Source organism: Furipterus horrens, unplaced genomic scaffold (assembly GCF_987537825.1).
Source record: "Furipterus horrens unplaced genomic scaffold, mFurHor1.1.pri manual_scaffold_6, whole genome shotgun sequence".
NCBI lineage: Eukaryota > Metazoa > Chordata > Mammalia > Chiroptera > Furipteridae > Furipterus > Furipterus horrens.
Window position 1 is genome coordinate 90378927 of NW_028327176.1, and position 26518 is coordinate 90405444.

The window sequence follows — 26518 nt, forward strand, 5'->3', positions numbered from 1 at the left end:
GAATACTTCCTCTCCCACCAGCCAGAGCAGTTCATGGGCTGGGGGCTTCCCTGAGCATTCCCCTCCTCTAAAGAGGCCTCCAGGCTTGCTTTCTGATGCCTCCCATGTCTTCTCCCCAACAAAAGTCTTCCTTCGAGCAAGAAATAAAGCACCCTCCATTCTTGAGACCACAGGCCTTATTTCTGTCTGTGGAAGTTCACATTCTGGCATTGGTTAAGGGAATTCTAAGTCCCAGGGAGCAGCAGAGGGGGGGTGGGCTTTCCAGGCCCTTAGTCCTCGCTGGGCAGGGCCACTTCAACACCTGCTTCTCAAGACAGGCCCAAAGGACCTAAAGAGACAAAGACCAGCAGGAAACAATATTCCCACTGATCTTCTCAATGCAGAAGACCTTCTGGCTCAGGGACTGGAAGGTGTGGTGTCCTTCCAGGGACCCTGCAAAGCACAACCCAGCTTTATATTAACATTAACCCATCTAGAGTTCTCAGGTCAGCTGAGTCCCCAAACGTTTTGGGGACAACAGTGAGGGAGGCCAGGAATCTGCATTTATAGGGTGGGGCTGCTCAGGAGGTGGTTGCTCCGGTTCTGATGATTAAGAAGCTGGAAGTAGGGAAGGGGAATTGGAGCCTGGAATTGGGGGTGGGGCAGAGGGAACATTGTTGTCCATGCACCTCCAAGGGCCATCTTAAAAGTGTATCCAATCATGCCCATCACACCAGGGACTCCCCGATGCCTGTGGATCATAAACTAAACCCCTTCCTGGGGCCCACAGGGCAGCACCATCCAGACTCTGCCAACCTCTTGGGCTCACTGAGTGCCACTTGCCTCCTCAGTGTGCCAATCTGTTTCCTACCTTAGGGCCTTTGCATGTGCTGTTCTTTCTGCCTGGAATATGCTTCCCTAGGAGTCCACATGGCATGCTCCTTGTTATTCTCATCTCAGTTCCAATGTCACTTCCTCAGGGCATTCCTGACCATTCACTCTAAAGTAGCCCCTGTCTAGTCTTTCAATGGAAATTACCCTATTTATTCCTTTAGCTCACTTAGCAAATTTACTTTTTTAAAAAGGTATCCTTTTCAGCACTCACTATAATGTCTGTTCCACTAGGGCAAGAATTTTGGCCAGTTTTGTCCCCAGCACATAGTAGATGCTCAGTAAATATTCTGGGTGAATGAAAAATGTGTTCACCACCCTGGAGCTGCCATGTGACTTCCAGCAAGTCTTTTGGCCTCTCTGGACATTATATGGGCACCCATAAAATGAACACAGTGCCTACCTTCAGCAGACTCCCAAGGTTGACATGAAGAATGTATGAACATGGTCCTGTATAGTTGTGGCCAAAACAGAAATAATAATTTCCCCAAGGTCTGGAGAAGGGCAAAGTGGGAGGTCAGCAGCTGAGCCCATCCCCACTCTGCTCCTTTCTGTCCCCCTCTGTCTCACAGAGAGCATCTTTGGCTCCAGTCCGAGCACCCATAGGGTCCACAGAAGGAGGCCACTGTCCTCCAAGCGAGGATCTGTGGCCAGCAGCTTCCCAGTGCTGGAGGAGGCCAACATGGAAGAGAAGGAGGCTTTCTTTGCTTTCATGGAGCAGCTGGAGCCTGGCCACTTACTTCCTGAGTAAGGCCAGCTCAGTGTGTGTGTGTGTGTGTGTGTGTGTGTGTGTGTGTGTTTGGGGGGGGGAACGGGGGACACGACAAGCACTGCCTGTCAGTGCAGGTGAGGACAGAGGACTCACTTGGACACAGTGTCAAGGTAGGAGGCCACCAGGTAGAGCTGGGTGGGAATTCTGGTTTGGCCACTTGTTAGCTGTGTGACCTGGGGCAAGTGGCCTAATCTCTGACCTCTGTTTTCCTGGCTGGAGAGTGAACATGATAAAATAAAGCCACAAGTGGAGATGCCTGCTCAGGAGGCGTGCACCCCCTGAGACCGCCCCCCCCCCCCCCACATCCTGCCCTACATGATCGCTCCTCAGGAGGATTATCAAACTGGTTGTCAGCCTCCCAAGGGTACTCACATTCTGAGGGTACCTTTTTTAACCCAAGAAGAGGGTGATACCAGGATGATGATGTCCTGGGTTGAGTAGCTTTGGAGACAGGAGGGCATTTTTCTCCAAACACTCTCAGGCTCTGGGCTCATGGGGTTCATTTGTGTTCAGAGAAGAAGAGTCCTGCCTAAAATGTCCCTCCCCCATACCCCATCTTCCACCAGGGCTGCCAGAACCAGAAAGGTGGGTCACCCACCCTCAGGACTCTTGAGGACAAGCTCTCAGAGGGCAGGGCCCAATGTTGTGGGACAGGCAGGGTGGGACATAAGGTACAGGCTGGCGGGGCAGGTGTGGTGGGGAGCCATTTATCCACTTGGCAGCTTGGCTTGGGCTCCACCCTCTGGCATCTGTCTTCATGACTTAATTAAATTCATGTGAAAGCCAACAGTGAGCCAGGCCCCAAGCTGGTGCTTTCCCTGGGTGTGTCTCTTTCTCTGGAGAACTTGCTGGGCAGGTATCAGCTTCCCTATTTTACCAATAAGCCCAGAGAGGGCATGGTACTTTCCAAAGGTCACACAGCTACAGAGTGGAAGAAGAGAGAAAGCAGATGGAAGCCCTGGGCCATCGGGCTCCCAAGTCCCCCTCTGCACTGTTAGTCACCAAACCACAGAGACACAAAGTGTTGTAGGCGGCTCAAGAAGGGAGAGGTCACATCTGGGAAAGATTCCTGGAGAAAGTGGCATTTGATTGCACCTGCAAGGGTCAATAGGTTTTTGTAACCCAGGTGCCAAAATCTCTTAGAGAGTTGACATTAATAAGGAGGACTGGGACTCTCCCTGCTTCCTGGTCCCCATCATATCTAATCACTGGCTCTCCTCTCCTCCCCAGGCAGGCAGAGCTCTGGCAACTATGGGGGAAGCTGAGGCAGGAGGAGCCCCAGCTGGCGGGCAACCTGGAGGGCTTCCTGGCCAAGATGACCAGCCGCCTGCAGGAAGCGAGGGCCGACAAGGAAGTTCTGGAGCTCACCCTGAGGAAGTGAGTGGGGCTGGCGGTTCTCGGCCACTTGGTGTCTGGCATGTAGTGGGAGCACTGTACATTTTAGTTGACTCTTAGTTGAATTCCCTCCTCTCCAGAAGAAAGGGGGCCAGGGGTTCATAACAGGACCTGGAAACTGGCATGGGCAGAGCTGAGCTGGAAGAAGGGGACTTAGGGGACTTTCTGGAGTTGGGCCTTTATTGAGAGTGGGAATGCCAAGCATGTCTTGGTGCAGGGCCACTGTGGCACCCAGCTCCACGAGCACCGCTCACGTAGGTGACAATGCATATGTTTACCGTGGAGTTGGCATGGGCACAGCCCTTCAGAGGGTCTCAGTTATAGAGGTGGGGGATGGTGACAGAAGGAAGTGAAGACGGAGTGTGAAGTGATGGGGACCATGCGACAGGGCCAGGGGAACTAATATCTTGGCGATGGTTATAGGAGTCAACGTGATGGGATCGGGGTGACCTATGTCAAGGGCACATGGATCAGACGGCTATTATTGGGATAATTGTGACGAGGGTCAGTGATTGCTGACTGAGTGAGATGAGCCCTAGGATGGACTCCAAACCAGGTCCAGACCTCCTGTGCTAGCAGCAGGGTCCCAGGTGCTGATGGGTTGCCTGGCCCACCTCCCACCCCTTCCAGGAGGGACTCTGACCACCAACGAGAGGTCCAGCAGTTGTACGAGGAGATGGAGCAGCAGATCCACCAGGAGAAGCAGCAGCTGCAGGCCAAGGTGGGCTCCCAGTGGCCTGCCTTCCCCCTGCCCTGGACTACTCTACCAGCCGGCCTAACCATGGGACTGGTGGCTGGCCAGTGTGGGGGTAGCAGGAGGTTCCTGGGAGTGGATCCTTTCACTACCCTGACCAGAGAGATGGGGTGAGGAGTGCCAAGCCCCTTGCCCGTCTCTGCCAGAGATGGCTGTGTCCCCTCGAACTAGTCCTTCTGCTCTCTGGGCCTCAGTTTCCTTGTTGCCACAATCCAGGCCCAAGCCAGGGAAGTTGTGCTGCGAGCCCTCCTTGCTGAGACCCTGCACCCAGGCCCAGGTGGAGGTGAAGTGTGGGGCGGGCTGACCCAGCCTGGCTGGGTCTTAGATGCTGCAATACAGGACCTGAGACCTCTCTGCTCCCCAGAGTGATTCCCGGGACCTGACCCTCAGTTCCCAGATGCAGGAGGTCCTGGAGGCCAAGGAGCGTGAGGTGCAGCAGCTGACTGAGGGCCAGAGGGAGGTGAGTAATGGGGCCTCCCGAGAGCCCAGTTTCTGAGGATTCACAGACTGACACCCCTCCTCTGTAGGTGCACGGGGCTAGTTGGACTCCCATATGAGCATGGACCCCTGGAAAGAGGTGTCTTGGGCCCTTTTCTGAGATTAGGCCAGGTAAGGCAGTGGGGAGACTAGGACGATAGCCAGAAGGTCTAGGTTCAAATCCCTGTGGTTCCAATGAAGAGCCATGCAAATCTGAGAACGTAACTTGGCATGTCTTGGCCTTAGTTTCTCCATCTGTAAATGGGACTAGCCACATCACTGCACCTCCCAGGCTGGGGTGTAAAATGAGGTAATAAAGAGGAAGCACTGTCCAAGATAAAGGCGCTGGGCTAACACGAGGTCTCGGTGCTGGAGAGGCTTGGTGGAAGGGTGGGTTCAGCTCTCATCCCCATCGCCAGCTGAGTGACCTTGGCAGGTTTCAGCCTCCCTGCGCCGTGGTTTCCGCATCAGGGAAGTGGAGTTCAGAGTTCTCGCCTTAGAGAACTGCTGTGCTGATTGGAGGTGCCAAGCCGTGCATGGAGGGCCTGAGATGGGGCCTGGGGCTTTGGATTTCACAGCTGTGACTGTCTCTGAACCTGACCTGGTTTTCTGGTGAGAATATCTGCTGCCCTGACACCCCAGGTCCAGTAGCCTGTGGTCAGCCCTAGCTGGCCCTGTGGCTAAAAGTCTTTGAGTCTGAGATCCTGCCCCATTGATTCTTCCTTCCTCACCTTCCAAACCACTGACCTCAGTGAATCCACCAAGTGTGGTGACCAGGACACGAGCATCCCTTCAGCATTGGGGCGGTTCTCAGAGCCTCCGCTGCCATTGCCGTGGCTGTCCACGTCACCTGGTCTCGCCCTCCCGACCCGAGTTGGTGTCCCAGCTGCCTGTGAAGCAGCTGCTCTTTGGAAATGGAAGCAGGCCCCTTCTGCTGAGGAGGTTGGACTTCCCACATGGAGCCATTTTGTCCTGTCCCATGTGGACCGAAACTCCCCCAACCCCAGGCCCTTCACTCCTTCACCCAACCACTATTTAGGGTGCACCTGCTACATACTGGGCACAGTTCTGGGTTCTGAGGAACTCGATAGATACAATCCTCTGGCTATGGAGTTATCGTCTAATCAGGGAGATGATGATAAAATAAGCCACTAAAATCTATAACGTATTAGATCACAAAAGTGCTAAGGAGAATAAAGTAAAGCAGGGCCGGGGGATAGAAGGGTTTTGATAGGGGAGCTAAGGCAGGCTTCATCACTGAGATGACGACATTGGAGTAAAGACCTGAAGGAGGTGAGGGGCGGGCTGTGTGGTATCCAGGCAGAGGAACCGTGAGTGCAAAGGCCCTGCAGTCGGCTCACGCTATGAATGTTCAAGGAACAGCAAGGAGCTCTGCGGGCTGGCACAGAGGGACGGGAGAGTGGGGGTGGGGGTGGGAAGTCAGAGTTGTAACAGGGTGTGGTGGGGGGGGGTCTGTGCAGGGCCCTGGGGGCTATTGTAGGGGCTCTGCCACCCGCTCCGTGTGGTCAGGCAGCTCTCCATCTCCGGCCACGGGACCGGTAGCTGGCTCCCTGCAGACCAGGTGGGGCTCAGAGGTGAGCAGCCACTGTGGAGCTTTGAGCAGAGGAGGCTGTGACCCCATTTACATGTCGGGCCTCTGCGGTGCTGGCAATCTGTGTTTCTCACACACTTCCCTCCCTTCTCCCTACCCCAACAATTCAAATGTCTCCTGGGTGGGAGGTCTCAGAGCTTGGCAGGCAACGAGTGGTAACCCTCCAGTCCTGCTTTAAGCTGGCTCTCCGGGAGCCTGCAGTCTGTGCCCGTGATGGCCTCGGGAGGCTTTTCGTTGCCCCGGAGGGCAGCTGGGCTTCTCTCCTCTTCTGTCCGCCTCCTGCAGCTGGAGGCCCAGCTGCACCGCCTCAGCAGCACACACCAGGAGGCCAGCCTGGAGAACCAGCAGCTTCGGGAGGCCCAGCAAGACCTGGCTGGGCAGCTGGAGAAGGTGCAGGAGCAGCTGCAGGTGACCAGGGGGCACCTGAATGTCACCAGGAGCCGTGTGTCCTGGCAGATAGAGGAGGAACGGAGGCAAGTGGCTGCCACCCTGGGCTGGGGTGGAGACCAGGGGCTCCCTAGAAGAGAGGAGGGAGGCTCTGAGTTCTCTGAGGCTCTGGTCACCCCACAGAACACACAGTGCCCCTCTGTAAATCTCACAGCAACATTGCCAGGTTAAGATTATCATTTACATTTCTCAGGCAAGGAAACTGAGGAACAGAGAGGGAAAAGCCATGTGCCCAAGATCACACAACTGAGATTCTCACACACACATGCACGCATGCACACACACGCACACACACACACACACACAGGTGTCGTGCAGTGCTAGGTCCCAGGTAGGCACTCATTCTTATCTGTTACAGCTCAGAGGAGTGGGATGGGCCAAAATGGTCAGGGAAGGCTTCCTGGAGGGGTAAGTCTTCATATAGGCCTTGAAGGATGAGCAGGATTGCATTTGCATGAGGGGGCGAAGTGGGGAGTGGGGAGTGCGTAACTGGTGAGAAGGACTCCCTGTGTAAAGACTGGGAGGGAGGGCCAGCGTGAGGCGTGCAACTGAAGGTGAGGGATGGAGGCAGGATTGCTGTGACATCTACCTGCCCCTCCTCTGACCTGAGCTCCCCACACCTTTCTAGTGTCCCCAGAGCAGGTGAAGAGAAGGCTCCCGACCCTCAAGCAGCCTGCCCTGAGGAGACTCCCCTGCCTGGTCTGTTTGGGGCCAATGATGACTGGGACCAGCTCCTGAGCAACTTCAGCAGCCCCCCGCACAGACCCCTGCAGCTGTGCTGGAGCCCACCATCAACCCCAAGAACCCCCTCAGCCCCCCAGACACCCCGAGTTGTCAGGCAGATCTCCATCTCAGAGCCGCATGACTTGCTGTTTGGTCAGGAGCCATCTTCAGATGTGGATGTAGCTCCCAGGAGTCCCCCTGGGGTGCCTTCCGGGGCCCAGGAAGGAAAAGGAGAGGACCCAGATGGGCAGGACCTCAGTCCAGAGCAGCCACCGCCTAAGGAGGAGGCAGGGCCTGGCCCTGAGGCCCACTTCCTCTGGGGTCTCCCCGGGGCCCCAAGTGGGGAGTCAGGGAGCCTGGTGGCAGCTGCACTCAAAGTGCTGCTTCCCTTAGAGGATGGACCCCCTCTCCAGGCAACCTCGCCCGCTGCTGAGACCCCAGCTGGGCTCAGCAAACAGTTCCAGGCCTCATACCCAGATGATAAGGACTTCCGGATGGGGCCTGTCCCAGCCAAGCCACCCAGGCAGAGAGAGGCCCTCCATCAGGAACCCCCTACTGCTGGGTCTGAGCTAGGACTGGGGTCCCCAGAAGCCAGTGTCCTCACAGCAGGGCTGGCTGAGCCCTCCCAGGGTCTGGAGAGTGTGGCTGAGGCTCCCACAGAGGGATCAGAGCAGGGCAAGCTGGGCGTGGGTGTGCAGCAGGGCCGTCCTGGGGGGCTAAGGGAAGCTCATGGCCAGGTCCAGCCAGATGGGCTGCCTGCCCACCCCCAGCAGAGTCTGGAAGAGGAGCTCAGGGCTGAGCAGAGAAAGCAGGTGGGCCAAGAAGGGAAAGGCCTTGGTTCAGAGCAGCCAGCTGAGGCTCAGGACCTGAAAACCGGACATTCAGAACTGCCCCAGCGAGATTCCCTGCCCGCTCCTCTCCCACATGACACATCGGAGGCTCAGGCTGAGGTGGAAGCCCCTGTGCCTGGAAAACCATCACCTCCAAGGGGCTCTCCCACTTTGGGGACTCAGCCCGTGGGGGAAGCAGGGCCCCAGCAGCCCACAGAAACCCTGACCACCATGGCCACGCCGGAAGCCCAAACCAGACCTCCAGCCACAACTGCTCAAGCAGAGGGAGGACAAGGCCCCCTACAGCCCAGGGAACCAAGGGCAGAGATCAGGCCTGAAGACCTAGAAACAGCCTCCAGGGAGGCTGAACTGGACCCAGCCCCAGGGAAGCCCATGGGCAGTGGGCCTGCAGCAGACCCTGATCACATCTTCCATGTCATCTTCCTGGGAGATTCGAATGTGGGCAAAACATCCTTCTTGCACCTGCTGCACCAGAACACCTTCGCCACTGGGCTGGCAGCAACTGTGGGTAAGGGCGCATCTGCGGGGGGGAGGGAGAACCAGGGGCCCCAGCCGACAAGCCGTAGCAGGCCCCGAGCCAGCCATCCTCGAGAAGCTGCAGGTTCTGTCCTGGCCACAGGCCCTGCAGTAAACAGTATTTTATATGGGCAAACTCTTAATATTTTACTAATCATCTCTAATTACAGGCAATTTGCTTTTTCTGCATTGATCTGATTAGCTTATAATGTGCCACATCAGCAGAGCACCCTGTAATTAAGGTGCCAGTGCTGGTTGATGTGGAAAGCCAACAAATCTCCACCCACATGGCCAGGGGGGCAGGCCACCACAGGGTCCGCACTGGATGGATATGGTCATGACCAGCCACAGGACAGCCAGCCCAGCTCTGGCAGGAAGTTGCCTTGGGCAGGTTAAATGTTTTACACAGAATGTATTTGTAGAGTATGGTAAGTTAGGAACCTGGATGCCTGAGTTCAAATCTTTTTCTGCCACTTACTAGCCATATGAACATGGCCAAATTTAACCCTTTTGAGCCCCCAAATCCTCATCTGCATAATGAGAACAGGAGTGCTGACTTTCTAGAGTGGTTGTAAGGGTTAGTTCAGTTAGTATGTGTCAAGCTCTTGGAATAATATCTGGCATACTGTAAGTGCTAATAAATATTCATTATTTTTACTGTTATTAATATAAGCAAATATTTGGTTATGTCTAAGTCAGTGGCTCCTGCCAATGAAATGTCCCTAAGCACAGTTTCATCTCCCTAAAAGTATCGGGTTACGCAGCCACTGGAATGTTGCAGAGAAGCACAGAAAGCAAGCGCATTGGAAGGAAGAGGAAACCTGCTTCGGGATGGAGGTGGAGTGGTGCACACCCCGGTGTCAGTCAGGGCGTGTGCTAACTGGGGGGCCAGTGCCAGACCGGTGGGTAAATGACAGCCCACACACGAGAGAGGCTCCAGGACAAGTTCTCACACATTTCTCTGCTTAAGAATCCTCACCTGGGGAGCCAGTTAAACATGCAGAGCCATTGGGAACGGGGAGCCCAGAGCAGGCCTGGCCTGAGGCTGAGGAGGTCGTGGGGCCTGCAGGGCCACCATTACCAGTCACCTAAGCTACTGGTTACTGACCACCTACAGTACACCAGGCGTCTTACAACACTCCCCCTGATTGCCGAGTCTCCCCCATTATTATGTAGTAAGAAGTTTCCAGAAAATTCAATTATATAACACATTGCATAATTGTAAAAAGACAAGGCTATTCTGCACCCAGTTAGCCAGCTGCAAGTACCTGAGATCCAGCTGTGTGATCCAGACCGGTCCCCATCCCAGCTGCGGTTTCCTGCCCCCTGGTGGCTGTTATCCATCTGTCTTAACCATGGCTGGGGAGGATTCTGGCTTTCCCAGCCATGAACATCTGCCCGCTCAGGGCTCCCCTGCTCCACTCCCACCCCTCTCTCAGCGGAGAACGTAGCCTGCCTGCATTTGAGAACAGGGCTGGGTGGAGGACCAGAGCCAGAGCCACTGAGTTGTATCTGAATATGCATTTTTGCCAGGCTTTTCCATATCTATCCCCGTTTTTCGGATGAGAGAAACAGAAAACTGAAGACCTGCTTCAATTCTTGCCCTAGTCGGGCCCCAGAGTTCATACCCAGGGTTGCTTGACTTCCAAGCACGAGCTGCCATACCGGAAGTTTTACCCTCTTTCGGGTTCAGCTTGCTGTCCCCCGCCGCTGCTCATGTAAAAGAGCAGATTCCTTGGGAAAGAGGAAACATTGTATTCCTAAGAGTTTATGTGGTTACATTGTAATATGTTTTGGGGGAGACTGTGAGTGTGGGTGGACTGAGGAGGGGCATGGGCAGGGAGGTGGAAAAGTGGGAGTAATGGGCAAGTTCTTCAATGCAAAGAATAATCGTGAATTGTTGAAGAGCTGTTAGGCAGATCACACAGTGGGAACAAGCAGAGGCTGGACGTTATCACGGGTTGGATTAGATATAACCTCAGAGGTTCCTGCAGACCCTGAGTTTCCTCAGTCCTACAGGAAACAGGACAGTAAGGAGAAGTAGATGTTACAAACTTCACTGTTTTGCTGAGGTCCGGTGTCCTGGGCTGCCACTCCTCCCAGCTCCCTCTGGAGAGTGTGATGGTGGGGGGTGGGGGTTTTGGTTTCAGCCAGTGGCCAGCAGCAGGTGCTTATGGGGTCACCATAGAAGACATTGAAAAAGGTCCCTACCAGCTCAAGGCTAATAGAAGACTCCCCTTTCCTGAGCTGGCCTGGGGCCTGCAGTGGGCTCTGCAGCTTTAGGGCTCTATTAGGAAAGGGGGTGGGGTGGGGACAAAGAACCCCCTCTCCATCATCCCCCACCCCACCTGGTTTCCTTGGGAAGTAGGGATTGGCAGGACAGTACACCCAAAGATTTGAAACCTCCCTGGGATTTCATTATTACCTTCATATTTCCAGAAAGTCTGGAACTGTGACCACAGTCAGGGGTGGGGCTGTAAAATTCAAGGGGCTGGGCTTCAAAGAGATAAGAATTAATAATGATAATAAACATTACCATCTCCCAAGCACCTCCCCCATCCCAGAAGCTGGCCAAAACCTTGGACATAAATCATTTAATCTTCTCAATCACCCTGCCACCTTGCAGATGAGAGAGGCTCAGAGAGGTGAAGTGATTTGCCTGAGGTCACACAGCTGGTACAGTGGCAGAGGGTGGACAGTTCGCAGCCCAATCAGTCACCTCTGAAGCCAGTGCTCCTTCCATTTCCTAAACTGCCTGTCTACCCTGTTGTCTGGTTGAAGCGGGAAGATGCATGCCATAATTAGATTATGAAACAAGTGTTATAAAAACAAAATAATGAAAGAGACTTTCCTGACCGGACTAAGAAATAAACTTTGCTATGCAGTTGGGAAGACACGTGTTCACAGAGATCAAAACCATCAAGGTTCCCTGTGTTGGCACAAAGTGCAGCGGGGACAGTGAACCCTGTGGGCTGGTCGGGGAAGGCTTCTTGGAAGACAGGGGCTCTTGAGTATAAATGGGATTTGGGGAGCAAAAGGGAAGCCCAGCAGCTGAAGGTTTCCATCTCCTGGGGCCCATGTTGGGGACAGGTGTGGTTCAGGCCAGCCCTGGCTAGAAGTCCTGGATGGTAACTTAAAAGTAGGTCTAAACTCTCTCTGTATGTCCTAGGAGTGGATTTTCGGGTCAAAAAACTGCTGGTGGACGATAAGTGGTATGCGCTGCAGCTCTGGGACACAGCTGGCCAGGAGAGGTAACGGACACTGCCTACGTTAGTGGCATCAGCGACCTGAGCTGAGCCTGGGTGCCAGGGGCGGAGGGCAGCCCCGACGCTGAGGAGTCCAGCGTGCGCAAGAACCCACCGACTGCAGAAGATGCAATGCCCCTGGAGGAGTCAGGAGGCCAGGGGAGGAGAGATGAGTCAAGGCCCAGTGGGGAAGATGGGGCTGCAGACCCAGCCAGGAGGGGCATCTGTGAGGATCACTCCTACATGGCCCTCAGGGACAGCCACCCAATTGCCTGTCCTTCTGAAAACATTGGCCTTCCACTTGCCAGTTAGGCAACAGTGATCAAAACTTTGAGGGCACCTCTTGTTTGACCTAACAGTTCCACTTCTAGAAATTCCTCCTTCTTTTTATTTTATTTTTAAATAATTTATTCATTTATTTGTTTCTTTATTTTTTATTTTATTTTATTTTATTTTATTAGAGAGAGAGGAAAGGAGAAAGAGAGGGAGAGAAACATCACTGTGTGGTTGCCTCTCACGCGCACCCCCAACTGGGGACCTGACGTGCAACCTAGTCATGTGCCCTGACTGGGAATTGAACCAGCGACACTTGGCTCACAGGCTGACGCTCAATCCACTGAGCCACAGCAGCCAGGGCCTAAATTCCTCCTTCTGATAAACTCATGTACAGTGATAATATCAAAGGGACCGAGACTGTTCATAGCAGCATTTACATTACAAAACACTGGAAACAACCTAAATGTCATCAATAGCAGACCTGTGAAGTAAGCCAGCATCTAGCCACACAATAGAATGCTATGAAGCCACAAAAAAGACCAAGAACCCTCTTTATGTACCAACAGGGAAATACCTCCAAAACATTTTAACTAGAAAAAACAAAGTATAGATTACCAAATGTTAATGAGTACAGTGAGTGTCTTACAGTGTACTTGTGTTAATAGGGGCAAAGGGTAGGTGTGTGTGTGTGTATAGGTATGAGTGTATGCTTACACAAGTATGTATATTCATAAAATGCCTCTGGAAAAATATTTAAGAAACGGGTGACCCTGGGTGCCTTGAGGGGTGGGGTGGGGGACTGAATGGCTGCAGAATGGGGGTGGGAGACTTTTCACTGGGTGCCCTTTGGTACCTTTTGGAATTTGGGCCATGAGAATTGTTACCTACACAACAATAACTAGACTGTAAGAAGGAAAGCATGTGCACAGTCTCTCTGGGAAACAATCAGGAGCAGGAAAGGTTAATTCTCCCACTTGGCCGATGGAGGGGCTGAGGCCTAGAGAGGCCGGTCCCTGGGGTCAGCCCACCAGGTCTGGCCTCACGCAGACTCCCTGGGCAGGTACCACAGCATGACGCGGCAGCTGCTCCGCAAGGCTGATGGAGTGGTGCTCATGTATGACGTCACATCCCAGGAGAGCTTTGCCCACGTGCGCTACTGGGTGGACTGTCTCCAGGTGAGCAGCTGGTTGCTGAGGTTGGCCCCAGTTTTCAGAGTCAAGAGGGAGCTTATATTCTGCTCACTCTGCCTTTTCTCCCAGGATTATAAATAATACAACAGACATCTAGGTGACACAGTTCACAGAGGGCATGGGGCTGGATGGGCTAGGAGTCGTTCAAAGGAACCACAGCCACACGGATGTAGCCTCCAAAAGAAACTACTTCCTTCACCCTATGAACATTTCTTTCCTACTTACAACTGCTCTGTGATATCTTCTTAACACTTGGGGATTATGCAAGTCTAGTACCACTCTCGGTGATAATTCCTGTCTACACATCTCTAGTTCTTTCCCCCATGTACTTAATTGATAGTTATATGCTGAAATTCTGCTGTATGTATTAGCACAGCAGAGGGATGTGAAGTAAGACATGCTGTCTTCTTTCTAGAACTTTCCAATCTAATTGAAAGTTCTTTCTAGAACTTTCCAATCTAATTGAACAGATGCGAAGGAAGTAGGATAAGGTAATACATAAGGGTAGCTGAGCTCTGGGGTCAGACAGGACCCAACTATCTCACCCCAACTCTGTGACCCTAGACATGTGACTTAGCATCTCTGAACTTCATTTCTCAACTTCAATCATAGAGCTGAGAGGGGTAACTGATATAATTGCTTTCAGCACAGCACCTAGTATATAGTAGGCACTGAGTAAACAAAAGCTATTATTATGATGAGTCATGAAACAATTAGGAAATGAGTCAAGGCATTCTGTGTAATCAAGCACTGGGCTGTTGAGCAGGTGGGAAGAGAGGGGCATGGGCAGGATCCATCCATGAAGGCTTCCTGGGGGAGGTGTCTTGGAAAGGGGTGACATGTTTGCAGGCAGAGAGGAGGGGCAGCCTCATTGCAGATGGAAGGGCAAGTGTCAACATGGGAAGGGGGTAGAGTGGGTGTCACGTGGAAAGGGGGACACGTGTTGGGGGAGGAGGCAGGCTGCCAGCTTCCCAGAGGTCAGGGCTAAATCCCAGGGTCTGGCACACAGCAGGCAATCAACATATGTGACTGCGAGAATGTGTTCTGTGTGCAGGACTCAGCGTCCGATGGAGTGGTCATCCTTCTCTTGGGAAACAAGATGGACTGTGAGGAGGAACGGCAGGTGTCCACTGAGGCTGGAGAGCAACTGGCCCAGGTGAGCACCTGGGTCTCAGCCTCTCACCAGTCTGGACTGGGAAGACCCCCCCTGGAGGGTAGTGAATGCACCACCCCAGCCTAAGTCTGGGTCAAAGTGGACAACAGCCTGGCCCCCTCTGCCTCCCACCCACCCCAGTGTGAAACCCAGGCACGGGCATGACATGGCCTCTCACTGCTGAATTAGCAGATCCCCACCCAATGTCCTGACCTACATAAAAAATATCTTCAGAGTAAAAAGATTTTAAAAGCTTCACTTAAAAGTCCCAATCAAATCTTAATTTTAACTCTGGTCTCTAATTAACATAACATTCCTTCTAATTTAATCTATTTTAAGACTCAAATTCTTCCCCAGGAAGATTAACATCAAAAGCCCGACCACCGACAGTGGATACTATTTATTTATGAATAAAATTTGACCACGTTCCAGAAAATCTGGAGAATGATAAAGGGGAAAAGAAAGAAGCCACACCTCGCCCCACCTCTGACACAGCCGCTCCTGGCATTTTCACACTGTATTTCCTTCCCATCTCTCCCCTCACTTCTCCTTGTGAGGTCATCCTTGTGGCGCCTGCTTGGCGGGAATGTTTTCCTCTTAAAAATAGTAGCTCATCTCTTTGACATGGTAATTCCTCCTCTAGCAATTTATCCTAAAATACACAGAAATAATAACCCCTAGAGAATAATGTAATGGATACCCATGTACAATGTATAATCAGACATGTTTATGTGAGGATGTTCTTTCCAGTAGTGTTTATAAGGACCAACATCGGACAGCAGTTGGTGGTTAAATTGTGGAGGTTCATGTGGGAGGCTAGCATTTGCCATTAAGAATCCTGTCCTGGGAAAATATTTAAGAGCACCAAAGAAGTGCTTACACTACACTGTGAAGTCAGAAAAGCAGCTGCCAGCCTGGGGGCAAGTTGGGTTGATCCCTATGAGATTGCGGACGTTTGACTGGGGCCTGCAGTCTCCTCGGCTTAACCTAACAGTATAGTGACACTTAGCCAATCTCCCCCCCTCCCCCCGATAAAAGGGTTATATAGAACAGAATGGAAATATATATGCTAAGAGGAGTGGTTTATATTTTGTACTTTTTGTGCTGTATTTTCTAATATTTTCCCCAATTAAGTATTTTTGAAATCAGAAAAGCACAACTAATGATTAAAAATATCAAGGACATTTCTCCAAGTTGGGACTCAGGCTTCCCACAGTCGCTCTGAAGGCTGTAGAATGTTTCCAGGAGGTCACCTTTGACATTTTGGCCAGCCAGTGTGGAGAGGCAGGGGGCAGAAGGGTGAGGCTGGGACCATAGGCTACTCGGAGATGGGATTGCCTCACCCTTTGGGGTTGGCCTCGGGACCTACTGGGTGGGACTCGGTCTGCTGGCCAGGCTTTTGGTGGTGGGGGCTGCTGCCTCTACTCTAGTAGTCTCCTCCAAGGCACCCACACCTCATCTGTCTGGCCTGCAGGAGCTGGGGATCGCCTTTGAAGAGTGCAGCGCTGCCCTGGGTCACAACATCCTGGAGCCCCTGGTGAATCTGGCCAGGTGAGTGCCACCCCACCCCTTCCCACCCAGAACCCTCTGGGCAGCCTTCGGCTGACTTGTGTGGGAAGCGCTATGAAACCGCAGGGCTCACCAGTGTGGGGAAGGAGGAAGCACTGTGCAGAGAGTCTCCTGACTCCAGTTCTACCAGGACCATTAGCTGCATCACCTCCCAAAACCCATGTCCCCTTTCTGAGCCTCAGTTTACTCACCCATAAAGGGCCCCAAGCTCTAGTGACTTCCACTGGATTTAGAATAAAATCTAAATGCCTCATAATGCCCTGCAATGTCTCCAGAGCTATCTCCCTTTACCCCGTGCATGCACACACACATGCACACACACAGACACATGTACACCACACACACTACATGCGCACACAACATATGAGTGCACACATGAGCACACAGGCAATACATGCACAAACTACATACACACTCACTAGGCTTCAGCCACTCAGATGGCCCTAGGCTGTAGATCCTAGAGGGCAGGGTCATGTGTGTTTTGTTTAGCCCCTCTCCCCATACTTGAGGCCTGGCATATACTAGGTGCTCAATAAACCAATGAAATGAGTAAGGGGGTGGGTATCAGACCAGATGATCTCTAAACTCCTTCTTTGACAAAGTGACTACAGGGATTTGCTAATCTGTAAACCTGCTCAATCATGATGCCCTCTGGTAAAAAACTGCTCAATGACTCCCTTTAGGTTTAGGATAAAGCCCAAGTTTCTTCCAGGCCCACAGAACCCTGAACCCTTGCTCTCTCAAGGCTTCTTTCTGGACATTCAGTCCTTAGGCTCTGGTTTACAAAGTGCCTAGCACATAGTAAATATGTTGTGAATGAATGAATGACTGAGTAGATGAATGAATGAATGAATGAATGGGCTTCTTTCACTTTCTTAACCCCCAAGCTCTCTCTTGCCACTGAGCCTTTGCCATCTGCCTGAAATGCACCCAACTTTTCTGCTAGTGAACCCTTATCCACTGCTGTGTCTCAGCCTGGACACGTCTCCTTCCTCCCTAATCCCTCCAGGACCTGGTGTGAAGTCCCTCTGGGCACTTCTGAATTCCTGGGTTCTGATCAGCCGGCCTTCTGTCTGCCTCCTTCACTACTCATGCTGGCTCACTGTCATAATCGTACATGCACACACTACACACACTCACTAAGCTTGCAGAGTCCCTTGCACAGTGCCTAGTGCATAGCAGGCTGGAACAAATTCCAGAAAAGAGACAGAAGCCAAAGTCTTCCTGGCTCCATTCGTCTGGGGCCATGTGGGATGCAGGGCAGGGGCAGAGCAGTAGGAGAGAGGAAGCCCCTCAGGTGCACCCACAGGTCCCTCACTGCTGCCCCTGGGAGGTGAAAGAGAGGACTGATGCTTCGGTGTGGTCATGCAGGTCACTGAAGATGCAAGAAGACCACCTGAAGGGCTCACTGGTGGAGGTGGCTCCCGAGAGGCCATCAAAGAAAGCTGGCTGTTGCTCCTGACCACGTGGCCTGGCTGGGGTGGGACAGCCACCCTCTGGGTTTCCTGTTCCTTGACTCCTGTCTCATCTGCCCAGGCACAGCAGCTTCAGACAGGGCCGGCTTGGACGCTCAGGACAATCCTCCTCGGGTCAGGACTCAGATCCCGGGGCAGAGCTGTACTAACACTGCCCTCTGCTCTTGGAATAAGGACTTTGCTAAGTAAATAATCCTTGAGGAGCACCTGGGGGACTCTTTAAAGAAAGGAAAAGTCTAGAGAAACAAGGAAAATACACAATATTGGCCACACATCTCTGGGATGGTAAAATTATAGAATGGCCCTGGCTGGGTGGTTCAGTTGGTTGGAGCGTCGTCCTGACATCAAACTGCTGTGGGCTTAATCCCCAGTCGGGGCACGTACAGGAGGCAACCAATCAGTGTTTCCCTCACATCCATGTTTCTCTCTCTCTCCCTCACTCTAAAGTCAATAAAAATATACTCAGATAAGGATTTAAAAAAATATAGGGTAAATGTGGGAGGGTGGTATTATTTTCCTTTTTATATGTGTTTGTATTTTCAGATCTACAGTGACTGAGCATTTCTAAATAATCAGAAATAAAAATAAATGTTAAGGGGAGGAAAGAAACTTTTCAAGGATCCTGCTTTGGTGCTGATTACTGATTTCTATCACCTGCCAATGACAAAGTATCTTCATTAAAGCAGTCTCACAGTTCTGTGATGGGCAGAGCTAGTGAACTTGTTTCTTCTGAGAAGAATCTGATTCTTGGGAAAGAGCAATGTTCTGATGGCCCCTGAAAGGCTCCATTTCCCCCTGTCTCCCTGAGTCCCAGAGATCTGCCTCTAAGGGGTCATATTTGTGGATTCTGCCCCCTGCCCCAATGCCAGGTGTACTCTGGTGCAGCCCTGTACCCTGAGGTGTCAATGTCTGGTTGCCCTTGAGGTACAGCTGCGGAGTGACAGGTGGGGATCTGGGGAGCAGCTGGGGAAACTAGAGGCATATAAGCAGAAGCCAGATGACACTGGCAAGAGGTGAGGTGGAGAAGATCTAGGTATCAGAAGCCACAAAGGCTTGAATCAGATGCCCATCATAAATCCCTTTCAACCTCCAGACTACATGCAGGATGGTCCTGCCATCCAGCCTATTCTATTACTGACCCCTCACTGATTCTCTTAACCCCAGGGTCTTCTCCCTTCCTGGATCCACTCCGTGAGCACTCCTCTGCTCTGAGCAGTTTCTAGGCTGTGGTACTCTCAGAGAAATACAGAGACAGAGGTGGGCTGTAGGGAGTGATGCCTGGCCCTGGGCAAGGGTGGGGGAAAGTCCTGCTATTGCTAATGGCTCCTCCTTTGGGGTCTGGGGATCTGGCAGGCACTGACATCTCTGTGGGTCAGTGAGTCAATGAGGTAGGCAGGGTGTGGTCCCTGGGAGAGCCAGTAGAGCAGATAGAGCCCTGTTCTTTGGGGGACCCAGTACACAAGTGGACCCCGGGCCTGCCCTGCCTCAGCTAACAGAGGTTCCCTAGAGGCAGGGTGCTAGAAGGGATGGCACACTGCTCAGAACCCTCTCTTGGCTTTCTCTAGGTAGATCCAGCTTCTGTGCTGCCGCCTTTCCCAATGTCACAGGGTTCCAAGTCAGCAAGTAGACCCCAGGACTTCAGAGCAATATGAGGCAGATGAGCAGAGCAGCAGGAGGGACTTGAGGTAGACTTCAGAGTGAACTTCCAGGCAAGTGGTGAGTTCTCAGGGCATGTCAACGAAGGGGGCTCGAGTCACAACTTAGCTTGAGGCTGATCAAGAAAAGGAGGGTGGGACAGGGCTGTTGGAACTCAGGATATGGAGTGAGAAGGGGTGGGTAGGGGGAGCCTGTGTAGAGGTGTTAGGGAACAGAGCTTTTTGGAACTGAGAGGGGAAAGGATCAGAGCAACAGCCATCATTTACCAAGTACCTACTATGTGCCAGATACCGTCCTGAGCACTAAACTTCATTACCTCATTTAATCCTCACATCAAACCTATGAGGTCAGGTCTGTTCTCATCCCCATTTTACAGATGAGAAAAGTGAGGCAGAGAGGATTGAGCAACTTGTCCATAGTGGTGTAGTTAGCCAGTGGTAAAGCGGAGTTTTGAACCCAGGCTCTAGAGTTTAGGAGCTTAACCTTGTGGGAAGGTATGGGTGGATGCGTAGGGGGAGCGGGGGCCAGGTTCATTGGGCCTTCCTCATCCCTTGGGCTTTCTTCTCTCTCTTTCCCTCCACTCCTCTCTAGTCATGCCATTTGTAGGCAGGCCTGGGCCAGGCAGAAGGAATGCAAAGCCAGTGACAAATGCTGAGGGGATGGGGGTGGGGAGGAGAGAAGATGAGAATGAGAGACAATGAATTGGGGCTGGTCTCTCACTTCCGCCCTCCCTGCAAGGAGTCTGAGACCTGGTAAAGTGCCAGTAGCAGAACTCCCAGATAACCCCTCTCTGGTCTCTTCTCAGCTGTCCTTAGGCAAGGTGTTGCCATGGGGCCCCACAGACCAAGCAGGTTCTCCCAGGCAGGCTCTGCGGAGGGGCTTAGAGGAGCCCCCAGCCCTGGCCCTGAGCCAGCTAGAGAGGGGACTGCAGCCCTGTCCCCAGCGTAGGAACAAAAGGGGATGAGAACTGAAATCAGGACCCCACTGGGCTGGATCCCTGGGACCTGAATCAGGGTAAAAGTTCAGGAGATATTTACTGAGTTAATGAACAAGCCTCTTCCCACTGAAGTTGGGAGAGCATTGATGCCTGGTCTCTGGGGCTGACTCTGGGATGCTTTGATTTCATCTCCCAGGCTGAGTCCTCTCAGTGGAGAGTGCCCCGTGTCCTCAGCATGCGGGATGGAGTGGGGTGAAGGGGGAGATCTGACAGCGTAGGTGCAGCATCATCGACACCCCCGCCCTGCACACCACACACACAACCTTAGAAAGCAGTGGTTCCAGTCGGCCTGCCCTTAGGGCCACCTGCCAAAGTCCAGGCCAATTAAATCACGTCTCTGCAGGTGGGACCCATGCACTAGTAATTTTGAAACTCCTCAGGTGGCTCCAATGTTCAGACAAATTTGGGAACAACTGGTAGGTGCTTTACACCTTCTCAAAGCCCTTGTGGATCCACTTTCTTACCTGAACCTCAAGTTAAAATCTGCCAGTTTCATGGTCAGGGCAAGGTTTTGCTTTTAAAAAAGCATACATCTATATCTATATCCATAATATTTATTTATCAGATTCCATTTGTACTCAGTGAAGACGTTTTAGAAATAAAGAAATTAAGCCCTGACCAGTGTGGCTCGGTTGGGTGACATTCTGCAAAGCAAAAGGCTACCGGTTTGATTCCCGGTCAGGGCACAGATGGAAGACAACCAATGGGTGTTTTTCTCTCACATTGATGTTTCTTTCCCTCTCTTTCTCTCTCCCTTCCCCTCTCTCTAAAAATAAATAAAATCTTGGAAAAAATAAAAAAAGAAGTTAAAAAGGAAAAAATGAAAATCACTTGAATCTTGCCCTTTTGTGACAGTTACTGTTGGCATCAGTTTTATTTTCTTTATTTCCTCACTTCTTTGCAACTGAAGAAACTGAGGTAGAGAAACATTAGGTAACTTTCCCAAGGTTGTGGAGCTACCAAGTAGCAGAGCCGGGATTTGAATCCAGGACATTGATGGAGCTCATCCCACCAGGTTGTTGCGAGGTCTAAAGGGGCTAATGCATGTCAAGGGCACCTCCTATACCAGGGGTTTATGAAAAGAGTGGGGCTCAACATGGGGAAGAGGGAGGTAGCCCTCAGGCTGGTTTCTAGGCAGCCGTGGTGTGTCGGAACAGGAGAATAGATCCCAATGCCACGGTCGTCTGCAGGCTAACAGCCACACCCGGCTCGCCTTTGCCAGGCTCTTCGGCCTCATCCTGCTGGTGGGGCCAATGAGTTCATGCTGTCGGTGGTGGGCTGGGGCCCAGGCATTCCCCACACTGCCCACTCCTCACCCTAACCAACAGCCTCTATTTGCTCTGCCTGCCCTCCCCCAGCTGTCACACACGCCTCTCAGCCCAATAAGGGAACACAAATAAAGTCAACCGTGGAGCCATGAGTCTGGGCCTGTGAATTTCTGAACACCCTCCTTTCTTCTCTGTGTTTTCTCTTTCTGGTGTGGCTGGGGTAGGGGCCCTTGTGAGGCCCTTTGTTTTCTCCACATCAACTAGAGGTGTCCATCTCTCCTACCCCATGTCCACATGCCCCTACCCACCGACCCCAGCCTTCTGGAAGCAGGCCTCAGGCTTGTTTTTTGGCCTGGGAACCAGGGAGATTCTCTCTACTTAAATCCCTAAGACAACACAGTCTACCTGGTAATTGTGTTACAGCTAAGTACACACACACACACACACACACACACACACACACACACAACTCCATGGTCAAAAACACTGGGTTGAACCAAGTCAAACTTGTTTCTTGGCTGCAGGACTTATCAGAGCCTTGAATACCCTAAAGGCCATTGGGATTTTCTGAGAGGTGCTCAGAGCAAGTTTCCCCAAATCCATGCCAGGGAACCAGTGTTCTGTGGAACACACCTTGGGAAAGAATCCAGGAGAAGAGTCAGTGTTGAGCACAGTAAAGATGCTCTCGGTACCCTGAGGCAAGTGGGTCTGAGCCTCGATTTCCCTGCCAGGTGGGCATCTCCTCCAAAGCTTTCCCATGGGCACCCAAGGAAAGGTAAAATGGGCTGCTGGTTTTATGCAAACTGTAGTCTTTCTGAGCTGGGACCCCACCCGGTTACCACTCAAAGCATATTGGAATGCAAGTCAGAGGGGTAGCTAATTACAGGGACAGCCATGAATCAGCTCATTTACTGTAAGATTCTAAGAAGTAAATAAGTCCTGAACTCTGGTAGAATTAGTACCAAATTTCTTGTGATGAGCAGATTGGGAACGGCTTCCTGGAGGCCTAATCTGAGAGCAGACTTGCCCCAAGGAGGGAGAAGTCCCCTTTCCCCGTGCTCCTGGTCCTGGGTGGCCATGGTGATTTATATGGGAAGGAGGAACATGGTGTCTGTTGCATACCTAAAGTGCAGCAGGCCCTGTGCACGCACATGTTTCACGTGTGCATATCCACATGTCACTCATTTGGTCGTACAATAATTCTGTGAGGGAGGAGTGACAGTGCCCTCGCACAGAGGAGCAGTAACTCATCCTGGGCACATGGCTTGTAAGTCATCCTCTGGCCATCCACTGGTGCCCACAGACCCTTGCCCCTCCAACTGGCTTGGCATCAGGACCTCAGGGTTTTAGGGTTTCCTTGCTCACTGCCCCAGAGCATGGGTAGCACCCTGAGGTAACTGTTTGAGTCAGTGTCTCCAAACCTGAGTGGGTCCTGGCACTAATGCTCAGTAAATACTTGTTGAAAGATGAGTGAATGAGTGATCAAGTGCAATAGTGACCCACTTGTTTTACAGAATAGTCTGATTACGTTAACCTCCTTCACCTCCTCAGTGGCTTCACTCGGAGCCATGCTGAAGGTCTTATCCATAGCCCGCCAGGCCCTACGCATTCTGGATTCTTCAGCTCCCTGACCTGATCTCCTACACTTCCCGCCTCCCCACCCCCTTATGCAGCTCCAACCACACCAGCCTCCTTACTGTCTTTCAAACACACTAGGCAGGCTCCCACCTCAGGGCCTTTACACTTGCTGTTCCCTTTACTTGGAGCTCTCTTGCCCCCCTCTCTCCTTATCGCACTGCCACCACCTCAGAGAGGCCCTCCCTGACCACCTCTCCTAAAATATCACCCTATTACTCTCTCTCCTCTCATTCTAATTTTTCTTTGTAACTTATCACCACATGAAATTGTGTCATTTACCTATTTGTTTATGTGCTTACTGCATTTTTTCTTCTTATCTGTGTTTGCTGTAAGCTCCATGTGGAGACAGGGACTGTATTTGGTTCACCGCTGCATCCCAGTGTCTAGCACAGAGCCTGGCCCACAGTAGTTGCTCAGGAAATCCTTATTGAACAAAAGAATGAAAGAAAGAGAGAGGAGAACCTGGACTCCGTCAAATAGCAGCCTCGGTGCTATTTTTCCCATAAGAAAGAAGAACAAGAAGCTTTAATAAAAGAACCAAATTTACTTCAATTTAAGGCAAATTCCACACAGAGACTGTCTCAGACACGGGCACAGGACCAGACAGCGCAGAAACACCACCGTCATGCATGACAGGGAGGGAGAGGTGCTGGGCAGCAGACAGGGTGGGCTGGTCTCCACCAGGCGGCACAGGACGTTCAGTGGGCTGAGGGCCCCCATGCGGCAGAAGGACTGGCATGCATGGCCTGCTCCTGTGTGGGTGAAGGCTGGGCAGCTGGGTGGGCCCAGGGTGAGATCACCTTTCTCACCTTCCCCACAGCAGGGGCAAGGGCTCAGGCTCAGATGCCAGAGCTCAAGGCTGCAGGACTAGGGTGGTGACAGGATGAAACAGGCGACCTTAGAGCCAAGACAGCCTGGGGTAAGAGGTTGCAAGGGTGAGGAGTGGGAGCAGGGAAGCTGGGCATGGGATAAATGGACTCTCAAGGCATCAGAGCTGAAGGTGACCCTGGGACCATCTGGTCAACCCTCTTGCCGTACAGATGTGGAAACCAAGACCCAGAAGGCAGAGGGCCTTGCCTGGATTCCCACAGTCGGCAGGGGCTGCAGGCAGGACTTGAACCCAGGACTCCCAGCTCCTAACCCTGTGGAATAAAGGGGCAGTGTGGGAGTGCTGGGCTGGGCTGGGCTGTCCTTTCTCAGGCCTCTGGTGGGCAGCAGAGTAGACACCAAGGACCCTGGGTAGACTCTGGGGGGAGGTGGGGTGCCTGGATCCAGGAGTCAACTGTGGTGCTTGTGGGCCCGTGTGCCAGGGAGAGGCTTGTGGATCTGTGTGTCTAGAACCAGTGTCATACTGGGCTTGAGAGGCACCAGAGAAGACTCCATGTCAGAAAATCCTCCATTCCTGGCCCATCATTTGGCCTGTGGTTCACCACCACAGCCTCCCCTTCGTGGGGCTTCAGGGTTCCCATTGCAAGCAAGTGTCCCTGTGAGGGGTCACATGTTCAGGCATTCCTGCCAACCCGTTAGCCTCATGGAGTTCACTGGAAACAGGGTCAGGAGAGATAGTGGAGTGGGGGCCAGGGGCCAGGGGAGGGAGAAGGGGGCCTGGAAAACGGGGTCCCAGCCCAGGCTTCAGGGTCATACAGAGCAGATGGGATTGTCCAGGTGGGTTGAGGGGGACCTCAATCATTCTGATTGTTAACACCTTCCCAGCTGGGCTAGAACCAAGTGTCAGGGGAAAAAGAGAAGAGCAAGGGCCCAGAACCCTACCTCCACCACCTGTACCCCCCAGCTCCCTGGGTTTGGGCCATAAGTGAGGCCAGGAAATTGGGAAGGAGTCTCCAGAGGCCCCACCCTCCGTCAGCCTCCCAGGTATATGGAATTACAAAGGCTGAGTCAGGCAGACTCTGGGGAGGGGGGCGGGTCTAGGGGCCCTGCATACCCTTCTACTGGCCTCCCCAGGCCCCAACCACCTGCCACGGGCCAGGCTCAGATGTGCGTGTGCAGGGGGGAGGCAGGGGGCGTGCGGGCCGGAGACTGCAAGGGTGAGCTCTCTGGGGCCTCGGGTGGGGGGCGTGGGCGGATGCCCTTCGCCTTCATGTAGGACACCAGCTGGTCCGGGATCTCAGCCAGCACGTCGCGGGCCAAGCGCGCCATGCTCAGCACATGGTTGCCCGTGCGGTCCACGTAGTCCCTAAAGGGCACAAACTGGCCAGCAGGGAAGGCAGGGTCAGGCAAGGTTTCCAGCTGGATCCCAGCCCCCTAAATGTCCAGGCCTGGGACCCTGTCCCATTCCTCCTCAGCCTCTGCCCCACCCCCACCCCCCGTGGTGAGTGCTCTGAGGATACTGTCATCACGGCACTATTTTTTCATTCACTCAAATACTTATTGAGCACCTATAGCACTCCAGGATACACCGCTGAACAAGATTCCTCAGTCTCTGAGGTCTTGGCACCAAGCACTTAGCAGGCACTTAGGAAATGCTGAACGAATCCCCTGGCTTCTGGAAATGGGGTCCTCAGGTAGCCTCCCATTCCTTAGGCAGAGCCCTCTCTGTCTCTTTGGCCCTACTTCTCCTCTTCACTCAAGTCAGTCCCCCCTGGCTTCCTTCCAGGGGGTGTCCCCCCACCCCCCACCCCACCAGGGCCTCAGGCTCACTCCCGCCTCCAGGCCTTTGCACCTGCGGTCCCACCTCCCAGATTGCTCTTGCTGTGGCTTGTAGCCCCCTATCTGGTCTCCACACCTGGAATGATCCCTCCTCCATCCCCATTTTCTTAAATCCAGGGGGTATGGAGAATATATTTTATTCCAAATGTCCTAAGCAATAGTACTCTGCCTGCAGGGGATGCCTGGAGGGGTTGCTCGCTGAGGTACCTCTGAGGCTTGACTGGACAGGGATGCCCTGAGGACCAAACCTGTCTGTATCCTACACGGAGATATTAAGACATTGATTCAATTAACCAAGAAGTGCAGGTTCTTGGAGAGGGGCTGCAGCAACACTAAGGACCTCCTCCACCTCCCAGGGGCTTGCCATGCCCTGGGAAGGCGTCTGTGCTCTGCAGGAGACTGTGGAGGCCTGGGGGCTCAGGGAGGGCTGGGCAGGGCAACAGCAACCTCAGGGGTGAGCCTCAGACCTGGCTGACAGCCAGTGGTCCAGCCCAGAGAGAGCTGTGACCTGAGGACAGACTCCTGTTCCCTTCTGTGGTGGCCAGGCCATTCTGGGGCTCCCAGTGCCTCTCCCCAGGGCCCTTTCCAGGAAAGCTCCCCGTAGGGAGTGTGAGGTCAGCCTGGCTAGAGGGGCAGGCAGGGGAGCGTCACCTGGACGATGTCTCGCTCAGCCAGCTTCCCCCGGGAGGAGATCCGCACGTCATCACCATCCAGCTCCACCATGGCTGTGCAGGGAGGACAGGCATGGGAGTGGGGGGAATGAATGGGCCTGGTGGGACAGTGCACTTGTCCCCCAATCCCAGGCCCACCCAGGGCAGAGACCATCAGACCGGCCCCCCCAGGTTAGAGATGGGGAAACTGAGGCTAGGAGGCAGGAGGAGCCCACGCAGGTGAGTCTCTGACTTGTAGCCCAGCTTCCAGCTCCCCCACCCCTCAAACTCACAGGGCTGGAGGAGGGAGGAGTGAC

The 26518-nt window shown here is 52.9% G+C and overlaps 2 protein-coding genes across 7 annotated transcripts in view; one reads left to right on the top strand and one right to left on the bottom strand.

The window, feature by feature from the left end:
• Positions 1-17909, top strand: part of RAB44 (RAB44, member RAS oncogene family) — a 28666-nt gene extending 10757 nt beyond the window's left edge. The window contains exons 3-13 of the mRNA XM_090280425.1: positions 1443-1617; positions 2873-3019; positions 3668-3758; positions 4156-4251; positions 6166-6353; positions 6956-8409; positions 11587-11668; positions 12999-13113; positions 14183-14284; positions 15756-15832; positions 17222-17909. Of these exons, the coding sequence (XP_090136551.1) occupies positions 1443-1617; positions 2873-3019; positions 3668-3758; positions 4156-4251; positions 6166-6353; positions 6956-8409; positions 11587-11668; positions 12999-13113; positions 14183-14284; positions 15756-15832; positions 17222-17312 (2618 nt within the window). The 3' untranslated portion in view covers positions 17313-17909. The remainder of the gene's footprint in view (positions 1-1442; positions 1618-2872; positions 3020-3667; positions 3759-4155; positions 4252-6165; positions 6354-6955; positions 8410-11586; positions 11669-12998; positions 13114-14182; positions 14285-15755; positions 15833-17221) is intronic.
• A 5499-nt stretch (positions 17910-23408) lies between these two features.
• Positions 23409-26518, bottom strand: part of CPNE5 (copine 5) — an 84004-nt gene continuing 80894 nt past the window's right edge. For 5 of the 6 annotated variants that reach the window (XM_090282314.1, XM_090282313.1, XM_090282311.1 and 2 more), the window contains 3 exons: positions 26203-26276; positions 24827-25092; positions 23409-24368 (listed from right to left, as the gene is read on the bottom strand). In XM_090282314.1, the coding sequence (XP_090138440.1) occupies positions 24874-25092; positions 26203-26276 (293 nt within the window). In that variant the 3' untranslated portion in view covers positions 23409-24368; positions 24827-24873. The remainder of the gene's footprint in view (positions 24369-24826; positions 25093-26202; positions 26277-26518) is intronic. The other variant, XM_090282312.1, reaches the window with a different exon arrangement.